Raw genomic sequence first — 23,498 nt, forward strand, 5'->3', positions numbered from 1 at the left:
TTCGAAGGTTGTGGGTTAGACTCCCACCATCGAAGCGTTGTTTTTCCATCCGCTTTGCATTTAATATTCTTTATCCCTAAAATAATCAAGACTAATTCTTGTCAATACCAACAACAAAACATAAATTATCCCCAATGTTTGCCTCGGGCTCGTAGACTGTTGGCTCCTTTAAAAGCACTGTGTCACAGTCACCAGAGTAAAACTAATGGATGTGCAATGATGCAGTTGCAATTAAGCTTTGCATGTCTTATCTCCACCACATATTGATGGCAATTTTTACAGAAGGTCGATGTTGCTTCTGAAAATTAACATGACAAAGCTTCAATGTTATTTTGATGGATGATTTTGAAAATTCCTGTTTAACCTTTCTTTTGTGCCAGAAGTACACCCAAAATTATTCCAAGAAAATCCCTAATTGCATCGAAACAAACAAAATCGCTATAGACTATTTGGTTTCTGTTCAATATGCCAAGAGATCCAGCACTCCTTGTTTCATGGACAGGCTCTAGCATTTCTTTTACCGACAGAAATGCAGCCACCACCTATTTCAATCACGTGAGAGACCCATGAGAGCTTATGCTCCAGAGCTTAACCCCCGAGATGCCACAGCAGGTCTTTAGTAGCAGTCATAGGGCCAACTGCCACTATGCTCACTCCACCACAGCATTTGAGGACTGAGTGCACTCAGCAGACCAGTCTTCTGAGCAAAGATTCCAGTAGAGAAGCTGTTCTCCCTCACAACCTCATCCTGTTTTGCACGAATATGTCGCAGTAATGTTTGCTTTCATAAAAGGCAGTGTAAACTATGTGCTCACAAGGTTGCCTTGCACGGGCACTGCTAAGCACAGTGGCAGCATTCAAGGACAATAATGTTTCCAAACCACACAGCAGGGTTCGTTCACACAAGGAAAACAACCTGCTACAAAATGAGCTCGTTAGTCGCTGCTGTTCTGAGAACTTCTATACACCTCCTTGAAAATTTGGCAAACAGTACACATGAAAAAGGTAGATAGAAGGGTAGCCCTGAAGTTATGCCACTCTGGCAATTGCACAGCATCAAAACAAAGCTCCTCAACCAGTCCTTATTTAGATGCACAAGTCCCTCTTTAGCAAAGCCAATCTCTTGGCAACTAAATGCCCAAAAGTGAGGGTCAATTTCCATGAACAGGCTTCCTAGAGACTATCTAGCATTGGCAAAACTTCCTTGACCCAGTGGTCATTATGAGCACCACTGCCCATTACTACACAGCAGGACTGATAAAAACCTGAAACAAAGCTAATCAGTTCAGGAACAGTCTCCCGAGCAGAGCTTAAATTCAGGGTGGTGTCGAGAGTTCTGAGACCACCCCACTAAAGTTTAAGATGGGTCAGAGACCCCCGCAATCGAATGTATAGGGGCAGTCATATTTTATTCTTGTCAGTGAGTTTTAATAGGAACCATGAACACATTTTCTAAAACCAGAGGCAGAGAAAAATAATTTCTCCCCTTTGTATAAAATGGTGTGCTGCTTTTTCCCCCTCTTTATTTTCCTTTCCACCTGTGCTAGCATCACTACAGACCTCACTCTGACGAAGCCAGGCTTTAAGCACTGCTCCCGATGATCAGGGCAAAATTTAACACACAAGTACAACCAAAAACTGAGAAAAAGGTTCCATCAAGGACACCTCATATAATGGTACTTAGTAAAATTAGTACTACTTCTACGGATTGCCTAAAAAAAAAGCAGGCACCCTCATCACCAGTGTCATCATTCGGAAAAAAAACCGAAAAGCTAGAGAAAGCAACTTCACAAAATATATGCAATTATCATGCATGCATTGTAGAACCAGGTACAGTTTGTACTAGTAACTAGTAGATGACGCCACATTATACAAACAACACAAGCTCCAGCAACGTTATCCTACAGCGCAGCAAAAAAACCTACTCTTTTGTCATCCACTGTCGGATTAGAGCCGAGGCTGGCACAGCGCTTTAGATAGGTCACAGCTTCATCCTTGCGGTTAAGCTCCAAGAGAGTTTTGGCAATCATCAACAGGTTCCTAGTGTAGAAGTTTGGCTTGACTGAAAAAGTACACACAAAACACAGCACACTGCTAACTCAACACTAAATACAAAGAAACTAATATAATATAATATAATATAATATAATATAATATAATATAATATAATATAATATAATATAATATAATATAATATAATATAATATAAAATAATATAATATAATATAACATAACATAACATAACATAACATAATATAATATAATATAATATAATATAATATAATATAATATACAAGGTATCGGAAATAAATGAATAAATATACTACCACAGTGGCATATGCAGCTACACCAAGGAACCACCCAAGTGATGTGCATGACATAAGAAAAGGTTGGCAGCTGTCTTGTGCTGCAGTTACTAGTATATACCACTCACTGACAAAGAAATTAATATTGATTATTTAATAATTAAACGATCAGGAAAAAGGTGTGCTTCGACAATGCATGAAAGAAAGTAAGACCACAGGACACACAACCACTTGATGTCCGCCATGTAACTTTCAAAGGGAAACTCAAACATCTGTGCTCTGCCCACACCAATACACAATTTTAATGGGACAGAACAGTAATTTAGGCACCGATCATACATGATAGCACATAAAGCTTGCTCCATCAAATAGGTGCATTAAACGGTGGTAAGGTAAAACCTTGATTGACAAGGTCATGATGTCACAACCACATGACCTCACGCAGGAATTTCAAACATTACCTCACATACAAATAAAGACAACAGATTGGGGGAGGGTCCAAATGAAACCCAAAATGACGAGGAGGTTCCTTAAAGGGAGGGAGCAGTGCATGTGGCATAGCTAATGCAGTGTCATTCACATACCTGCATGTAAATACTTACTCCGCGTTAAATGTGTGCACCACAATGTAAAGCTAGTGTACTTGATTTGGTGCCACTATCTGTAGCATGTTTCTAGAAGCTTGCATTATGCTCCTTCTGTTGGGTTTGTCAGTTGAAGGGGCTAACTAGCTCGGCACAGAATGTTTATAATGAGTGACCGACAATTAGAGCAGGATGGGAGAAAAATATAGATTATTTTCATTGGCACATAACCAATTAAAGCTGTCACATGCCGAAGATAAAAGAAAATGTTTCTTGCTGTGCTTTTCAGGTACAAAATATTTCACATAAATTTTAGTTTAGAGCAAAACTTCTACTAATACAAGTACAAAAATGTTTCGTCCGGCTGCCAGAAAAGGGCTTTGAAATCAGATCAAGGTCGAACCAAGCACACACCCCAAGATTAACTGTATATACCATATGTGACTATATATATATATTACCCAGCACGCGGGTCCCTTTGCATTTCTTGTTTCCATATAGGTGAAAGGCAAAGGCACCCATGTGTTGTGGCCCGAAAGACACTGGCAAAAGTCTCCACCACGTATTGGAGTTGGAGTCATTATCATATTTTCTGGAGAACCGGATTAAACCTCTCACTCCTGTGGCCGCGACGCGATCACCGCCTTGTTGCGCATCATGGTTGCCTGCATAGGCGGGCTATCTATCGTCTTCTAGAACATTGAGGCTCTTAGACTGGTATGTTTATTCGCAAAATTTACAATAAGCATGACATGACATCATGGCTGCTTGCAAATATTATATTATGTGCTCAAAGAATGCTGCCAGCCTTTTTATTTGCCGGCATAAAAGACTGACGGGAAAGCTCATTGTTGAGGGATGTTGACCGGGTTCGATGACAAGAGAGGATGTACTTTAGTTCAAATATGCTTTCTCATGAATATTTATTTACAATACCCCTAAGCGCCCTCTTGCGAGAATATTACATATAAAGGGGGGGGGGGGGGGTGGGGGGATATAAGCTAATAAATAGAAAATACAGCACAATCACACTAAAAAAATGAAATGTCATGGATATGGCACAGCAAGCGCTTGCAGGCAGTCTTCTCTTTTCATAAGAAACGCTTCAAGCTAAGCTTGTAATCTCTTAGGGGCAGATTCTGATGCCGTTTTTCCTACAAAGCTGCTTCCGTGTGGTGACCAAATGCTGTTTTTCTCAGCAGGTTTCCTCGCTGGTTAACGTAATGTGACATCGATGGTCTTAAGCTGCAGTTCAGCGGTTGCACTATTACTGTCATTCCCTCTATTTTTTTTATTCCTTAGGGTCTAGTCAAAGGCTCCTTCGGTCCACTTGACCTCGTCCCTCTCCTTGCTTTTCAAGGTTTTTGTCCCGAACTTCCTCGTCACCGCGCAACCTGCAGACCATGCAGTTCAGTCATTAGCTACGTTTTCTCTCAGTAGTGCACTTCCAGCTTTCAGTGCCACTTTCTAGCCAGTCTTTGGTATTCACATCAGTGATGATGAATAATGCAATGAAACGCATTCATTTTTTCCGACACCGTAGTTATACAGGCCAAAACAACAGCACACCAAATAGAGCTTGTGAATTAATACTCCTACCGATTATTTCCCTTGCTCCACCCAGTCTTCACATTTGAACATCGGAGCTTCATTCTTGGCATAGTCTAACATGCCAAGGGAAATAAAACAAACAGTCACTGCTAGGGACAAAAGGAAGATAAGACAAAATGGGAAATAGAGTTATGAATTCATCTTTGTTCTAAGTTCAAATACAACTAAAAAACAGAGTGATAATTTGCTGCCCAAGGTGGCCTTCCCACCATCAGCGTCGGCTTATTATTCTTAAGTTTCGGTCAACCAAATTGCGTCTGCTGGTGTCGCATTCCATACAGCTGCTGTGCACGTGCCACGTGACTCATTGCGACGTCGTCAACCGATAGGAAAATAAAATTATTTGCGTGATGTTTTTAACAAATTTCTCATTTGTTTTGAGTTATGCATGGTTATATATTTATTTATCTAAATATGTTACTCAACTTACGAATTATCTGCAATTATTTCACTGCCTAGAAAGGCTCTCGAATGGGGCAACATTCTCCATGAGCAGAGCCATTGAGCAGTCCAGCGGCCACCCGTGTTCGGGATGAAACAATACCCCGACACCAGAGACTAATGCTATGCATGTGGCAATATATTTTCCTTTGTTCTTGTCATGTTTCAGAAAGGGACAATTTTTCGGTATAGTTGTGTTTGCGATGTGCAGTGGCACTTTGGAAATAAGCGAGGAGAGCGCTTTACAAGCAGCGATAAAAGAAAAAATAATGAAGGTAATTTGCCAGCAAAAGTGAGTTGGAACAGTACCGTGAACCGGTTCCAAGATGGCGCAAAAATTTGGGTTCTGTTTGGTTCCGGTTCTGACAATTTTACGATATAGTTGTGGTGTTTGCGATGTGCAGTGGCGCTTTGGAAATAACCGAGGAGAGCGCTTTACAAGCAGCGATAAAAGAAAAAAACAATGAAGGTAAATTGCCAGCAAAAGTGAGTTGGAACAATACCGCGAACCGGTTCCATGATGGCGGAAAAAATTTGGGTTCGGTTTGGTTACGGTTCCGGGTGAACATTCGGGTTCAATTTCGGTTCGGTTCCGGTTCGACACCCTGGATTGCACTCTGAGACCCCTCAACAAGCTCACTCCCCACCATCAGCAACAAACTAAAGTTGCCACATTTTTTTTCGACCACCAGTCATCATCGCGATCGCTGCTCATGGTTTCCAGCATCGGACTACATAAAAACGGGCGCATGCACTCATCAAAAAATTTTCGGTAAAGATTTTCTACAGCGTTTCTACAAAAACTGTTCTGGAATCGAACATTTTAGACATCAGTGTTTCCATTGTGCCGAAAAAAATTTGAGACCTAAATTCTAATGTTCTGTCCATTTAAGCTATGCAGAAACGCTGCTCAAAAACAATATTACCTTGCACAAGCAATCACAAGCCAATGAAAAACATAACCTGTGTGAGTCAGTAGATTCTGTGTGCACATGTTCACTAGTCTTGCCATTCGGGGGCGCTCATGTGGTGTTCTATTGCATCTCTGACATTATTCCGCCTTTGTACTTGGAGAGACCAAAAACAAAATTGGCCTTGATAAGTATCCTGATAACTGAGCTGTGCTGGGATTTTTGCGTTCCAGTCCCTCTGTTTGGGTCACTGGGAAATGATTAACTAATAACAAAATTTCAAAATGGAGAAATACTGTGTCCTGGCTCCTTTATTTTCTCGCTTAAAACCCGCACCAATAGACTTCTGAACCTGGTACCAGCTGTATATTACACTTTACCACTGGGCCAGTGCAGCGGCCCACAGACTTATACCACAATTATCTTCAAAAGCCTGTCATATGCTCAACTCTTTAAAAGATTTGCAATAGAGGACCATTAACCCTTTGATGGATGTAACAGCAAAAACTAATTTAGGAGCTTTTTCATCCCCAGAAACACTATTTTAGTAAACATAAAAATTTGCAGGTGGAAATCGTCCGCTCCCAAAAAAAGAAAAGTTGGACAGTGTATGTCCCACTAAATATATGGGGTGTATTCATCATGTGGGACAGCATATGTCCTCAGATTCATATCAGGCACCAATACAGCATGAATGCTTCAAAGGCAGTGCTTCTTTCCGAGACTCTTTGCGATCGAAGTGCAATTTTTTGCACCAGAATTGTAGACATGAATTTGGATATATCTCGCTGGATGGCTGTAACATCTTCTAAACCTTCAGACGTGTCTCGGCGTTTGGTTTATTTTAACGCGACAGCGTTAAGGAGCTCGTGTCGCAGAAAAGCCGGTGTCGTCGGCCTCGGCGGCGTTGGCCGTGAGCGATAAATCCCGGCATGCACTTCATAAATAAAAAGCAACTTCCAAGATGGGCTGGGTGGGAATCGAACCAGGGTCTCCGGAGTGTGAGACGCAGACGCTACCACTCAGCCACGAGTTCGATGCTTGAAAGCGGTACAAAAGCGCTTCTAGTGAATGCGGTGTTGCCTTAGAAACTTGCCGTAGAACGTTATACTGCGGTGTATATCGGTAATTATGAGTATGTTACTTACAGAAGTCGCAGTTACACGAGTAGCGAAGTACGTTTCCGCTTCATTTCTTCTGCGCTCTGCGCACATGCAGAGCCATCTTGCGGCAAACACAGAAGAACCCCTCCTCGCAACCCCTCACGGGTTGTAGAATCAAGCGTTTTTCCTTTCTTTAGATCACTATCTTCGCTCACCCGCTTCTCCCCTTCGGGCCGCACTTAGAAGTGTTGAGTATGAAAACTGTCTTTGTGTGACTCAAGAGCATACCAAGCGAATGAGTGGGCGGTGCGAATGAGGTGCAATAACGCTATCGCGTTCCACTCTTGAAGGCGAAGCTTAAGCGTCCTCCAAATTTTTTTTAATCTTTTTTTTTCCGAATAAGGCTTGCACGTAAGTCTGTCACGAAATTGTGATTGACTGAGATGGCTTTTGCCACTTGTATTCACAGATTTCTTCGCACCTACGTTAAGCTCTGTTCTTTTGCGTTTAACTCCCGCCATGCCAAAAGCCAGACTCAAGTTGAAAGTTACAGGCTCCCGATGCTTTGCACTTTTTTGCCTAGTTAACCTTTCTGCCTTTCCGTTCTTCTTTTGCCTTGTACTGTTTCCGTAAGGAAGCAAGGGAGTCAAGTTGGCATGCTGCCATGCAGATGGCTATCGAACATCCCGTCTTCTTGGCGCAGTTTCTATGTGTTCCTATAAAACAAATACTGCAAGCTAAAGTACAGTTTAGAACGACTGCTAGCCGACTACGAAGACCTCAAACCTTGTCAAGGCCACATTGTTGACTCAAAGCGAAGCTGACATGCGGACCGCCTGTTGTGCAAACTGTGGCAGTTCGGCAGCGCAACAGGGACGAAAACCAGAAGCATGGGGGGGAAGCGCGTCCAGGACGGGACGCCCGGTCCCGGTTGCGTGTTCGTATGTCGCCTTTCTTTTGTCACTCTACTTCTTTTGTACTCTACTCTCACCGAAAAGGTTAACGGCTTTATGGAACACACATTGTGCTTTGGGAAAAAAAACTTCAGTTCCCACCGCCACTGTAGGCACTTGTCTTTCTTCCTGTCATTTCTTACACTTTTACCGGCCTCTCTGTTCACGTTCAGCAGAATTTAATGCAACCACATGTTGCTGTTTTCCCAACTGTGGCGGCACTTCCACTGCACCCAGAAATCTCCCCCCTCCTCTTCTTTCCTAAAACGGCGACATGGCTGCTTTGGTTCTTTCCAACCCCACAGGATTCGTTCAGGCATCCCGCCGTATCGAATGTTGCATAGGTTCGCGGCCGGCGCGCCCTTCTTTCCCTTGTGTTCGGACTCCTCTGCTCAAGCACTGTCCATATTAACGAGACAAAAATACATGGTCCCAAGTGGGCTGTGTGCGTTGTCCCCTGTCCATTGTCCAGACAGCGAGTTTCCATATTAACGAGGCATAAATACACTGACAAAGTTTCGTCCCCAGAAAAACTGTCCATAATTCGGGCCGTCCATATTAACGGGGGTCATATTTACGGGGCACGACTGTACAGCTGTTTTTAAGTTGAAAACTATCGAGTAAGCTTTAGAGCATGTAAACCGCGCTGCCACCAAGCACTTCAGCGTCAATGAGTTCTGCGTAGCACGTTACTGGAGACAGCGATTGCAGTGTCGATACGGACTCAGATCAAGACTCTGATCAAGAGTAGAACTGTATGGTCTGCTTTGAACATTATAACACACAATGCAGGCAGCGATGGTGACTTGTGTGCAGCAGTAAGTTCTGCTTGAAAGTAATATTTTGGTTATATCTATAATAGCTGGCCTAAGAATCCCTAGTTACACTTTTTTAAATTAGTTTTTAGCGCTCCAAAACATTTGCTCGAAATTTTTACTCTCATAATTATCGCACCCCCAAACTCGCATCAATTTTCCGCGAAAAAAATGGGCAAGCATTATGCAAGTAAATATGGTACCAACTCACCCAAATTTCTGCTCTAGCTGCACAATCTTGTAATATAATGTGGAAAATAACTGCTGTAGGAGATCACACACAAAGCTGAAGCATCCCTTCGTTACGCCCATACCACGAAATGAATGTCAAATTTACTCTTGGGTGAATGTTAGATTGCCAGAAAGAGCAAAAAATACATCAGCGATGAGAAGTTTGGTACACTGTCGCTTCAGCATTTGCAGCTATGCTTTGGTGCACCATTCTCTGAACCACACATGTGCATAAAAAAAGAAGCAACCTTATAATGCAAGTACGCCATCACACCAACTTTATACGCAAGACCCTTTGCAAACCTCTCAACTAGCTACCAAGTTCTCGTTACACACCAAGATTCTTTGTGCTCAGCCTTTAACAAAGTGGCTATGTGGCTACAGCTTTTACAATGTGTGAAACAAAACATTACACACAATATATGTCATGAATGGCATTACTGAAAAACAGGCACCCAGTCTACTATCACTGCAACTAAATGCATAATGCACTATTGTCCAATGTTTATATGCAAGGATTAAGGCAGAAGCAACAGTAATATTCTACACCATTCAAATGTGCCAAAGGTAACCATTAAACTCAATGCTTATGTGCCAGCTGATTTGAATGAACCTATTGTCATATAACACACAATGAAATAATGCCACATTTTCAGATAGAACAAAAGTGGCATTAACCACATTCCCACTTATGTTACTGCTGATCCCTCCTGGTTCCACACTGACTAATCTTATTTGGTACACGACGCCATTTAGTTCAAACAGGCAGAACAAAATGTTAGTAATGATCCATAACTTTTTAAAGGTTCTTTATTCTACCCTAACAAAAAAAAAAAAAATTCCTACTGCAGACATTCAGCCATCTCTCTGCCTTTCCCAACCCAGCAAGTCCCTTCACAGTTCCAAACGTTTCTAAGCAAGCTACATAAAAATTTACAACTGAATAGCTTCAAATTTACTCCACTAGTAATTAAATTATGATTCAAAACTAAAGTCTAACATTGGCACATTTGTAGCATTGACATCTGTAGTGACAGAAAAGGCCCCCGAAACACTATAGGCACCGTGCAGGAGTAACTCGCGGCGCGACGCGCTCGCCCCTCACGGCGGGAAGAACAGTTTCATAGTGTAACGTGCACCCGGCTGTGAAGCGGAGATGCGGCAATCTGCTGTGCATGGGGCGCGTTCGCCATTCCTTCTTTCAATTCACGGCATTTTATGGTCACAAATGAATTACTAGGTTGCAGTCCCCGGGTTTCTGCTGCTACACACATTTTCACTGGCCTGATAAAATATTTTTCACGTCACCGAATAAGCTTTACGAAGCGAAGCGACGCTACGTTTGGATCGCTGCCGACCAACCAGCAGCGAGCTGGCAATCATGACCGGGTATTGCTGAGTCCAGATTTACCACGAAGAATTTTTCCCAGAAAAGGACACACTACCTTCACCTGCATTAGCATCCTTTCTCAACCCGCAAAAATAAAACAAATATTTAAAGAAATTGGGCAACTCATATGCATCAGCGCTACTGGGACTGCCGTGCACGCCCAGTGGGCCGCTCTCGTGGATGCAGTTGTTTATTGCATAATTTTTATTTAAGCTGTCCTGTGGTCTATATTTCCCTGTCTACGATAGCTTGCATAAGCACCAGTACAATGCAGAGAGTAATCAATGGGAATGGAAAGTTTTAATTGTGCATTTATCATGTTTTGCGCTTAGTTTCGCGAATTTAGCTTGGCAACTTTTTTTTTTGCTTGCTTGCTCATTATTTTCCCCTCTCAGCTCATTCCTTTTTTTCTTTCCACACCCTTTCCTTCCATGCTTATGCTGCTACTTTCTTTCTTCTCTTGGGCGGTTTCCTTTGTCCGTCCCCTAGACTGACACTTTTTTTCTTTATGTTTTTCCGCACCATCCTTCGCTGTCCACTTCACCCTCCTTTGCAGATGTGATTCATAAAGCCCCTGTCTGGCATTCCATACGCTTTATTTAGTTGTGTTAATGACATTTCGATGTCATTAACACAACCGTTGACACAACACATTAACCATTTCACTGCGCAAGCCGCCTTTTTCGAGCGCGGCGGGTCTCACTATGAAAATGTACCGGCGCTCACTCGTGGCGCTGCCTGTTCACCGCGAGTGCTGCCCCCTGGGTTTCTGCATGGTGCCTATAATTATGACCCTTAAATCTCGTTGAAAAAAAAAGAAGTGCCCGGCTAATTTTTTTTTTTTTCATCAAAACTTCACAACATCAAAAATGTAGTGCAAAACAAAATAGAAAAGCTTACTTTCTTCAGCTCTCAAGAAATGTTTAAGTGCCTGAAAGAACAAAACAGAATGAGCACAACACCGTTAGACAGCATTCAAAGTAAAAGTTAGTCATTATTTGGACTGCAAGGTAAGAAAAAAACATCTGATTCGTCTAAAAGTCAGATTAGTGAATGGGCCTCAAAAAACCTGCCAAAAACTCTGCAGGACAGTAAATGTATTTACTGAAAAACTGCAAAAAAAAAAGAAAAAAAGAATAGACTGGAAATGGCAATTTACAGTTCTGCCAAATGCTTTGCTGAGTTCACATTGTAGGGGATGCAGAAGCAGAACTGTTCAAAAACAAAACTAGTCTCAACAATCTACCTCCTTCGTGATGCAACAATAGAGCTGTGGAGTGCCCTTACAAGGCTTCACCACACAAACCGTCAACAACATGTGAAGGGAGCACAGCTTTGGTGCGCTAGAAGGATGAAATAACAAAATTGATGGAAGCAAGGAAAACAAATATGCATGTTAAATGTTTTTCGAAAACGAAATTTTTAAAAAAAAAAAAAAGAGGTTGAGCATAGCCAGACTCGGCTGCTTCGTCAGGCGCTAGATTATAGCTAACTACCCCTATTGTTATCGCCAAACTCACAAAATAAAACTAATAAATAATAAAACACAGCAGTTGTTGCATATGGTTTAGGCTTTCCAAAGGTTATTCAGACTACTATCCCTTCCTGCCTCGGCCATACCTCAATCTGGCACCAGTTATAGATGGATAGCAGCATCACAATAACCATCCAGCACTATTGACTTCATTCACCGGGACTGCACTGGCAGTCCAAATGAACCCCTTTAAAAACTAACGGGCATCAAATTACAGAGGTTTTAAAGCAATATTAAAGCAATGCAAGAGGCTCCAGGTAAATTTTAACTTCCTTTGGCTTTTACTAAGCACTGAATGTGAATACACATTCTTTAGCATTCTGCCCGAGTGCCACTGCTGCTGAAGTCCAGGAATGGACCTGCAACTGAGCTTGTTGTCCATTCGCTGCGCATTTTCGTCTCTACTGCGCCACTCAGCTGGTAACACCAATTAGGCAGACAAAAATTAAATGAACAAATAGATTTAGACATGGCGCTAGAGGCTGAATCATAACACAAAATAAAAGAAGCAACTACTAGAGATCATACTCTTCATATCAAGCAAACACAATCGAAACCTGATATATCAAATTCAGTATTTAAAAGTCTGTCGCCTAGAAGCAAGAAAGAATGCTGGTTTTGTTTACAGGGTTTAATGCTCCAAAGTGACTCAGGCTATCAGAGGCGCCAAGTGGAGGGCTCCAGATTTTTTAGACCAGCTGCGGTTTTTTAACGTGCACTGACACCGCACAGCGTACAGGCGCTTTGCTTTTTGCCTCCATCGAAAAGCAGCCACCATGGACGGGATTCGATACCGCATCCTTGGACATACAGTAAGAGCTCGTTAATTCGAACTTCATGAGACTGGGAAAAAAGTTTGAATTATCTGATGTTCAAATTGTCAAATGGTCTCAAGAAAACTGACAAGAATCATTTGCATTTCAGTAAATGTACAGCCTTTGTCAAAAGTGTACAGCACAGGGGGTCTGCTTCTGAACCGTGTAGTGGTGCTGATCTAGCATTAGTGGAGGCCCTTCCCATTGGAGAGGACAGGATAAAAAATCTTACCATCAAGAAATTCGGAACACTGGAAATACAATAGCACGAAGTGGGTCAGAAGCAGATCCCCTGGGCTCTACACTTTTGACATAGACTGTACCATATTTACTGTGAAGGAGAATGGAGTAGAGCGCGCGCACAGCGTACACTTGTGCTGAACCCACCCACCCCCAAATTTTTGTCTAAGAATATAAAAAAAAAAAAAAAAGAAAAAAAAAAAGGCGTCAGCCATTGGCGCTTTTCAGGCCCTCACTGTCCACAATGCATTTCTTGGCAGTGCATCAAGATGCTGCCCAGCGATAACGTCCCAATGTGTACCTTTTGACGTTCGCTCTAGCAAGGGGGGGAAGCAAACAGAGTGCCAGCGCTTTTCCAGTTGTGCAAGCCGTTTTCAGCACATTCGCCTTATTATGCCATGGGCGACTGCCATCTACTGCCATTAAATCATCGGAATGCGTGCAGCAAACACCTTTTGAAGCGAGCAATGCTAAAAACCGCATCATGATCACGGCTGACTGCTACTTCTGTTGACGACTGATGGGTAAAATGAACAACTCTCGCAAAAAAAAAAAAAAAATTCTTCCTGCGTATTTTGTAGCGACCGTCCGAAGTCATAGCCTTTCGTTGGCATTGGCTGAGACAGCACCGACAGTACTTATTTGTATTCCTGAATTAACAGGGCTCGAATTAACCAGTATTTCGTTGCGAGTTTCGGAGGTTGCGCCGAAGAGAAAGCAGGCAGCCACCACCGTGGCCACCAACCCCTACACTCCGGTGCCGCCGGCCACCGCACCGGTCGTGGCGCCATTTAGGTTTTACCCGCTCCTTCATGGTTTTGCCCGATTTCATCTCTTGTCCCCGTTTTGGACTAGCACAGGTTCTGACTAAGCCGCTCTTTTGTAAAGGTTTTTTTTTTTTTTTTTTTTTTGAAAAGGAAAGGGGGGGGGGGGGGGGGGGGGGGGGGGGGCACGTATGTGTGGCCCGTGGTTTGAGTTATCCGTAGCGGAAACGACTCGCATTCGAATTAACTGGCTTTTTTACACACAGATCTCTATGGAGCTTGGCAGGACTAAGCAGTGTAGTTCGAATTATCCGAAAGTTTGAATCGACGAGCTTTCACTTACAGTCAAGCATTCTAACCTCTGCGCAAAGGTCAGAAGCAAGAATATATCGCATCATGCTAGTCTTACAAAGACATGCCAACTACCTAGAGGTTGAGATCAATCTAGAGGTGGCGCCACCGCCACTCAGAGTGTGGATTGACAGCTAGCGGTGTTTGGAGAAATTTACACAATGTTGGTTTGCTTTGAAGTTTACGGCAGGTTTACTGGCGGCGAAAACACTTCCTCTGAAATGGGCGAGTGATTTGCTGCTTGTAGTTCTGCAACTTTAGAAAAAAATACACAAGAGTAGACCAATGCTGCGGGAAAAAGAAAAGCAGATAATAGAAAAGAACGCAACAACCACCCTCCTTTTGGATTAAATGATTAACATGTAATTTGTGTTCTACCGTACTCACGGACTTGATATTTTTGTTGCAGCCCACACGTCACACGAGGAATGATAGTTTTGATTGTCTTTCATTCACTTCTCCAGTGTGCGATACGAGAGCCAGATAGAAAAATTCTGTGTCCCATCCATCGAGTGCACTTCACTTTAAAAGTGCCACTGTGCTGACATGGTGCTACACTAGAAAGAAAGCTGCTATACATACTACACACACTCTTTCTCTCGGCCTCCTCTATCTTTGTAAGGCGAAGCCGCCATGCCTGTCTTTGATGACAGCCGCAGTGAGGGCGCAATGAATTTCGGGGACAAGATAATGCTGTGCTAGCACCATCTAGTGGAATTTGTTCACTGAACTAATCGATGGTGCTTTTCGGAACCATAAGCGAACATGATAGTGTAACGCTGGGCCAAGGGATCTATAATTGAGTATGAAGAAGGCCGTTATTCCCTGAAACCGAAGAAAGCATATATGGTGAAATGTTGTTGACAAGACCCCACTTACTGCCTCTTTCAGCAGAACACAATTTTTTTTCGTTCCCAGCACATGCCCCATGGAAGCAATGCACTTTCATGCAGATATTATAATCATATTTCCAGTAGGTTTAGAAAATACAATCGCAAAAATTTATTTAAAAAATATCTTGCGAGTTTGGATTTCACTGCAATAGTAGACCCTGTAATGATAATGCTTGTGGTTGATGTTTTAGTACAATTTGCTCTCATAATGAACCCTCCTCTAACTCCTGCTTTTGTGACGAGAATTTATTTACTTCATTTTATTTGTAGAATCAAGGGGGGTGGGGCACTTTTTGTGAGGTTGGAAGTGTACCAAATTTTACAAGCTTTTCTTCTATGTTGCAAGTAGCTATGAAACTTCCACTTGTATCTAAGAGTCTCAGAAAAGCTTGCTTGCGGACGTTGAGAAACGAAAAGCCCAGTGCTAAATGACAGGTTATTCATATTAGCATAATAAAAGCAAGCTCTGTGACAAGTATGTTTCAGTGTTATTTGAGACCTTGTGTTTTCGATAATTTTGGGATAATAAGCTTTAATTTCTAACGCTTCTGAAAAGTGTTGGTTGGTTCAAGGGGTTTATCGTCCCAAAGCAACTCAGGCTATGAGAGACGCCTTCTGAAAAGTGTATAGGGACATCACTGTATATGGGAATTTTTGTGTATGTGATGCTGATGATGGTAAAATAGTATCTTTGAAAATGCCACTAAATTTGAAGCATGACAGGAGTACTACAGATCTCGCAAAAATTTAGGGCTTTCTGCATTTCATTCATTGTTCCTTATGCTCAAGTGCCAGCTATGAATGAGTTGTTGCAAAGACTGCGAATAACTGCAAATGGGCACGGTTATGCTCAGGCAAAGAGTTTTGAGGGGAATTATATCTTTAGAAGTGTAAATATCAAGCAGTCATTAAGTCTTATACAAAGAGAGAGAGAGAAAACTATTTAAAAAAAAAGAGAAAGAGAGGTCAGTGAGTGGAATCCATTTCAAGACCCTAGTGGCCTGGGCTGCCGCTCTTTCCTGGGTTACCAACCTATGCTGGGTCTCTACGTCTGAGCATAGCAGAATGGCTTCCCACTTATGCAAGTCTTATGCAAAGAAAATTTTTAAGGTTATCATCAGAACAGGGGCCTAAACTAAAACTGTTCCGAAAGAAATGCATATTCTTGCGACTATCAAATCTATTCACCCCCAAAGTAAACACAACCAAGCAAGGAGGGAAGAGAGATAGTTAAACCCATTTGAAATTTAGTGCTATTTTGCTTCACTTTTTAAAAACAACCACAAGTGGCATAAAAATGAGGCCACCGCACCAGAAATCAAACGCTTGTCCTCGGGCTTGGCTTAAACCCTAACATTACAGTTAGGGTTTAACAGCACTCACATATATAAATGCCATACAATTATCTTTCAAAAATGATTAACATGACGAGAAGTAATCAAACATCTTGATCATGCACAACAAGGGTACATACACGCCTGAATCAAACTACCTGATCACATACACCGAGGGTGCATAATTTTCTGTTCAAACTGCATTATGCTTGGCAGCAGTCTTCAAGCAGACTCATGTGTCCGTACCAGTTGGATTCAAAACAAAAAGAAGGAATATATGATTTTGGGCGGCTGGCTGCATGAAATTGTAGGGAGAGCAGTGACCTTTTCAATTTGCTTTGACAATGTGCCCCTCACAACATCATTGCAACGTTTGATGCCTCGCGCAGCAAAGAATCTGAATCTCAAGACTAACAGAGGATGTCATGATCCAGCATGACATACTCAACATGGACAATTATTCATTGTAGAGCAGGATGTTAGCCTGCTCACATTTGATGCAAACAGCAGACACAAGGCCATATACATGCATGTGACACTGCTGGCTAGGGGACGACGTGATCGCACGTCCACACTAAGCAGGGTTTGCCACTGCGCTGGAAGTTAGCAATTCTGCTTTATCTCGTCGCCAATAGGCACCACTAAGCCTAACCTGCATTGGTTCAAATGTGCAGTACTTTGGAACTAGTGACTGCCTATCTCATTACCCCTTGGCTCTCGTGCTTCACTTTTTCCACTGCTGATTGCATCCTGTGTGGTATAAAAACTGCCACAAGTTTCTATCAAAAAGTTGAAAGCGAAATCTTGCTGCATTCCATTGAGTATATACCTACTCTATGAAAAACACAAAGAATATCAGCAAATGTAAAAATACACTGTAACATACAGGCATGAGAAAAAATCCCCTATACTTTGCTGAAAACCAATTCATTATCACTGTCATTAACTGTACTTTGGTATTTCACACTGTAAAAAGAATCATCCATTTCACCACAGGCATTACAATCGGCATCCCTGCCAAACACAGGTTTAAGAATTTATTCCGCCGTCAAACCACAATTTCTCTACAACCTTATGATTTGCGTTAGTGTTGCCATTAGAAAAAAGATTGCTTTTCAAGAGAGTGAAACACCACATGTGATTTTTACCTTGTTATCATTCACAATCAGTTTTTTGTTAGTTGTCAGCAGACAAACAAAACGTCCGAAAATGCTTAACTAAGCCAAAGTCTACCTTAAATTGTATGTTGCTATAGGTGTAGCCGAGATAATGCAAGATGACAAGGATGTTTGGTCACTGTGTGGAACGACTATGATGCTAATGTTGAAGCTGGTGTGTACTGATCTTCGGGAGGTGTTCCTGACTTTGAAGTGCGACACTTGCCGCTCGGGCACGTCCTGCAAGTTTGGTGGCGGTGAGAAGTAAAACTATCCAGGACCCACAACCTGTAACTCCGAAGTGGCTGCCAGCTTGTTTTTCCAACTATGCCACCCGATAAATCCTCCCAGTGTCATGGAGCAGCCTCTGCAATAGAACTTGTTACTGGGCTAGTTGGTTCATGATTGTACGGGGAAAGTAAGCGCAAACAAAGAGACAAACACAAGAGAGGCTTGTCTCCTCTCTTGTGTAGCGCGTTGTCTTGTCTCCTCTCTTGTGAAGCGCGTTGTCTTGTCTCCTCTCTTGTGTTTGTCTCTTTGTTTGCGCTCACTTTCCCCGTACAGCCTCTGCAACCGGGCACCTTTTGTGGCACCAATAAAGTCATGAGCGGGTAAGCAAGCACAACTGCTGGGAAGCTACTATAATGCTTGCCAGCGTGATTTTATACCTGGCCGGAACAGCATGTGTCTGGTTTGAGACTCATGAGGACGACAAAATATACTTTTAAGCAGAAGCTGAAATACTTATTTGGAAAGCCAATTCGCCACAAGCTCAGTACAAAAAAAGATCTTGCTGGTCGAGCACAGTCAACCACTGTGTCGCACGTAACGTACATTCCGGATGTCCTAGCGTTGTGCCGTAAATTGGTCAGTGCCACGTCTGAAACTGACAAAGTGGGCCATATCCTGAAGGGGATCGCGGACAACACATTTAATATTCTGCTCTGCAAAGATTGCGCTACCACTGACTCCAGTTTGAACAAGCCAAACACCGTCGAATTGCACCCCCTTTTGACCGACTTCCCAACATGGCTACTACGTCTTCGTGCGAGGACGTACCTACACTGCACCAACCTTCACATCCATCGAATGAGACTCGAATAGTCCGCAGGAAACTAGAGGCTATGACCCCAGTTGCCTTCACTCCTGAGCCCACTGAAGTCACTATTGCCCTCATTAAAGCAGTCGCTCGGCAGCCATTTGCGAACACGAGCCTGAACTCCAGCAGACCCTCCGAACAACCCTGTTCCCCACACGCAACACCAATAGTTGCTGCTTGCTGCTCCCACTCAGCCCTTCCCTGTGCACTGCCCCTTCTGTAGTCCTTCAGAATGGAGCACCTCGGATGGACGGCCCATCTGCTTCCGCTTCCACTACTCACGCATAAGCCACATTTTCCGCTATTGTTGCAGCCACTGGTTTCCCCCTCCTCGACTTCACTATTCTTACAGTTGACATGACAACTACGAACCTCGCCTGCCATCGCCTCATGATGACTCTCCCGCCCCCTGAATGTGATCACGAAGAAAGACCTTTGGTCGCTCGCTCCCGCGACCTTCGAGCGTATGATGGACTTTCTCCTGCGTCGCTTCAAATGGACCACGTGCTTATGCTACCTAGATGTCGTAGTATTCTCCCCAACTTTGAAACCCCCCTCGCCTGCCTTTTTGGCACCTTGGCTGACGCCACAGGAGTCAAACTTGACCCTGGTAAAGTTCGTGTTGTCCATGATTTCTGACTGCGTGTTCCACAACTGATGCACAGAGATTTTCATCTTATGTTCTTATTTCTGACAGTTCATCCGAACTTTGCCGACGCTGCCCGTCCGCTCAGTGCTCTCCTCAAGAAGAATGCGCCTTGCTCTTGGGGCCCTGATGAAGCTCACGCCTTTCAAGCCCTGATTTCAGCCCTCACCCCTCCACCTATCCTGGCCCATTATAACCCTTTGGCCCCTACGGAACTTTGAACAGACACCAGTGGCCATGCCATTCGCGCTATCCTTGCCCAGTCTCAGCATGGCTATCCCGTGTAATCACTTATGCCAGTCGCCTGCTATCTCCATCCGAGCGCAAGTATTCAATTACCGAATGAGAATGCTTTGCACTTGTTTGGGCGTTTACTAAATTCCGCCGGTATTTGGTAGGCCCTACTGTGTAGTGACATGCCTTGTGTTGGTTGTAGTCACTCAAGGTCCCTGCCGGGCACTTGCACTTATGTCGCTGGGCATTGCGTTTACAGGAATACACACTTAATACTGTCTACAAGTCAGGCCGATTACATCAAGATGCTGACTATTTATCCCGTTATCCCGTCGATCCTCCTAAATTACTTGATCATATCACTGATGACTACATTTTGTCCATCACAGACTTCCTGCATATCAGTGCCGAACAGAGCCTTGATCCTTCCCTCCGACCCCTTATCAACTAGCTGCACACCAATGACTCCAGGTGATCCTTCCGTCAGCACGTTCGTGTTACGTGACAATACATTGTTCCGATACAACATGCGCTAGGGTGGCGCGGACCATTTGCTCGTTGTCCCTACTCATTTCTGCTCTACTGCTTTGGCTCAAGACGCCAATACAGCAGAGTACCTGGAAGTGTCACGCACGTATGATAGTGTGTGCTTACGGTTTTTCTAGCATAGCTTTTATCATTCTATTCGCCGCTACATTGCAGCTTGGGACCTGTGTCAGCATAAGAAGAAGCCACAGCTTCAGCCTAGTGGCCACCTTCAACCTAGTGAAGTTCCTCCTGATCCATTCTCCCGCGTCTGTCTTGACCTCCTTGAGCCTTTCCCAACATCGACTTCCGGGAACAGATGAATTGCAGTGGTCGCCACTGATTACTCCACCCAGTACACATTCATGCGAGCTATCCCGACTAGCTGTGCCTCCGATGTCGCTGATTTTCTTCTTCACAACGTCATCCTGCTTACAGATCGAGGCCCCTGCTTCATTTCTAAAGTTAACAACTTGCTCCGGTCATGCTTCACTAGCCAGAATTTCACGACGGCCTACCATACCCAGCCTTAGTGAGCACCTCAACTGGACGCTGACGGACATGCTATCCATGTACGTTTCCGACCACCATCGTTACTGGGACGCCAATTTGCCTTTCTTCCCATTTACGTATCCAGTTAAACCTGGTTATAAAGAAACTGTAAAATGTCCGCGAGTCTTCGTTACATGCAGTTTTCGCGTGAAGACCTAAACAGACAATGTAGACGAAGACCAGGTTATGAATAGATGTAAGGCGAACCACCTTGAAAGTGTCTATAGTAAATCAGAATTATTCGAAGTCATGGAAAGGGTGATGTCTCGCGATCGCGCTGATAGCGCGGCGCGACTGCGGCGGCAGCCTCAACCTTCTCTGCGGCTTGCGCGATGAGTCTACGAGGGAGCGGGTGAGCGGGGAAAGGAGGTGGAGGAGGTTTGGTTTGGTTTGGTTTGTGTGGTTTAACGTCGCAAAGCAACTCAGGCTATGAGAGACGCCGTAGTGGAGGACTCCGGAAATTTCGACCACCTGGGGTTCTTTAACGTGCACTGACATCGCACAGCACACAGGCGCCTTTGCTTTTCACCTCCATCGAAAAGCGGCCGCCGAGGCCGGGATTCGATCCCGCGTCCTTGGGAACAGTAGTCGAGCGCTGTAACCACTGCGCCACCCCGGCGGGGTGGAGGTGGAGGAGGAATCAGTCTGAGGGAGAGCACGCGCGTTGGCGCTAAAGCCCCTCAATAAACTAAAAGTAGCGCCATCTCCTCTCGCCTCCTCCGGCGGCGCCGCTCCTCCTCTCGCATTTCGACCGTGGCTTCACCTACGGGGTGCGCGACTAGCGCGCGCTCTCCAGAGCAGGCGCCCTTCACAGCCGTCTCGATCAGCGCCGCGCGCGCTTCGATCGAGGCAGCCGTGCGCCGGGTCTCACCAGAGCCTTGCATTTTGTCGCAATGTGTTCAGGTTAAAATATTACTCACTGCTGAAACATAATTACCGAATGTTGACAGGGATTTCCCGCCAGAATAGTTTCAGCTGTGAGTGTCATACACCACATATACGCGATTTCGGCGTTGGTTCAACTCGCCGTCATCTCCGTGTGTCCGTAGTTCGTCACATTTGGCCACTCAGCGGCATGCTTTATAAAATTTGTAACTAGGCGGCGGACAGGAACAATTTTGGAACAGTCTGTGTATGGTTTCTTCGCAGCGTTGACTGGATTGCGAGCTGCCGGTAAACTTGAGAAGTGTGGCAGCAGCTGTCTTCCATGTATTTTCAACTTCAGCTGCAGATCAAATTAACTATAGGCGGATGAAGCTTCAGTCTGTGTGGAGTGTTTGCAGCTTTGATTGACTTGTGAGCTACCGGTAAACTTGGGGAGGGAGGTAGCAGTTATTTTTTTTTATATATTTGGCGTTGAGATGGTGCCGTGTTCAGCTGCCATGGTGTGTCACCATACGTACACGATTTTGGCGTCGATTTAACTCGCCTTCACCTTCTGGAGTCCGTCAGCCGTTGACAAAAGTGCGCAACATGCTTGAAAAAAAATTAACTAGGCTGCGGAAGCTGCAGTCTGTGTGGTTTCTTTGCAGGTTGGACTGAATTGTAAGCTACCGTGAAACTTAGGCAGCGTGGTAGCAATTTTTTTTTATATTTTGCGCTGAAACGGTTCCGTTTTCAACTGTCAGTGCGTGACACCATTTGTACGCGATGTCTGCGTTGGTTGAACTCGCCTTCACCACCGTGCTTCTATCAGCCGCCGGCCAAAGAGCGCAACATGCTTGAAAAAAAAAATTAAATAGCCAGCGGGAACGATTTAGTAGCATTCCGCGTGGCAGCAAAACACACGGCGATATCTGCTGCGCGCGCGCCGCCCGCCCCGCTGGAAAGGAGGAAGCTGCACGCCCAGCAAAAAAAAAAAGCGCGCGCGCGCACGTGATGGCGCTCGGCCAATGAGAGGGTCGAACGACGAAGGAGAGCGCAGGAGAGGAGGCGGGCGGCAAACTTCACATGTTGGCGCTACTTTTAGTTTATTGAGGGGCTTTAGTTGGCGCCGCTGCTGCCGCGCCTGCGCTCGCCCACCACAGTTGCCCCAGGAAACCGACTCTGCCTAGCGTCGCCAGCGCGCTCCACTGTTCCCGCTACCGACACGCGGTAGCCCGCGAGCAAATGCGTGGCAGCAATCGGCACGCACTGCTCACCCCTCTTCCTTCTTTTTTTTTCTGTTATTTTTTTTGACGCTTTTAAGTATGAACTATTGTAGTGCCATCATCCGACAGCAAAAGCAGTGGAGACTGCTGCGTATGGCAAGCAGATGAGGCGTCGGCGCTGAATGCGAAGCGCTGGATCAACTGCGGTCACTTGTTGCTATAGTAGGTGTTCCTCTCACTTTAGTTCGAATTTTGCAGGGTTGTGCCAAATTTCCAGTGACTCGGCACTAGCTAAGAGGCAGTCGGCGATGAGAGTTCAATATGTCAAGGTCAGTCGCCGTGACATGTTCGTTACATGGAGGTTTCAAATACATGCACTTCAATGGGGGTGGCATGGGGGAATTGAAAAACTTCGTAATATTGAGGAATTCAGTACATGGAGGTTCGTTACATATAGGTTTAACTGTAATTCGTCCTATTAAGATACAGCCAGCTATTCACCCTTTTATCTCCTCTTTGGCCGCGACCCCCTAATGCCTTTCAACAGTTTGCTTCCTTCCGAAGTCCGTGTATCAAGCAGGGGGCAGGGGTTTGGGTGTAGCCGAGATGTCGCAAGGCGACAAGGATGTTTGGAGGCTGTGTGGAACACCAACAATGCTGAAGATGCTGAAATTGGAGCTGGTGGGCCCTGATCTTCGGGACGTGTTCCAGACTTTGAAGTGTGGTAGTTGCCGCTCGGAAACGTCCCATAATATTAGTGGCAACATTTCTCGTCTTGCGTGCAAAATGCACACATTAGACCAGAGAGTGCAAGCACAAAGATGTTCCACAGAATGCTCCCTTTAGGTCAGAGACGTTGCCATGCCACCGTGCCTGCAAGCGTCCGTTGTCGCGGCCAGTAATACCCCTGTCACACGGC

The 23,498-nt window shown here is 44.4% G+C and overlaps 1 protein-coding gene across 1 annotated transcript in view; it reads right to left on the reverse strand.

The window, feature by feature from the left end:
- The window catches only part of LOC146205075 (regulator of microtubule dynamics protein 1-like), a 112,492-nt gene that overhangs the window by 22,637 nt on the left and 66,357 nt on the right, over window positions 1-23,498 (reverse strand). Inside the window, exons 7-8 of the mRNA XM_084589761.1 lie at window positions 11,246-11,276; window positions 1,926-2,062 (exon numbers count right to left, since the gene is read on the reverse strand). Coding sequence (XP_084445887.1) covers window positions 1,926-2,062; window positions 11,246-11,276 — 168 coding nt within the window. The remainder of the gene's footprint in view (window positions 1-1,925; window positions 2,063-11,245; window positions 11,277-23,498) is intronic.

The sequence above is a fragment of the Amblyomma maculatum genome, chromosome 1 (assembly GCF_055883805.1).
Source record: "Amblyomma maculatum isolate TAMU_Amacu chromosome 1, ASM5588380v1, whole genome shotgun sequence".
NCBI classification, from domain to species: Eukaryota; Metazoa; Arthropoda; class Arachnida; order Ixodida; family Ixodidae; genus Amblyomma; species Amblyomma maculatum.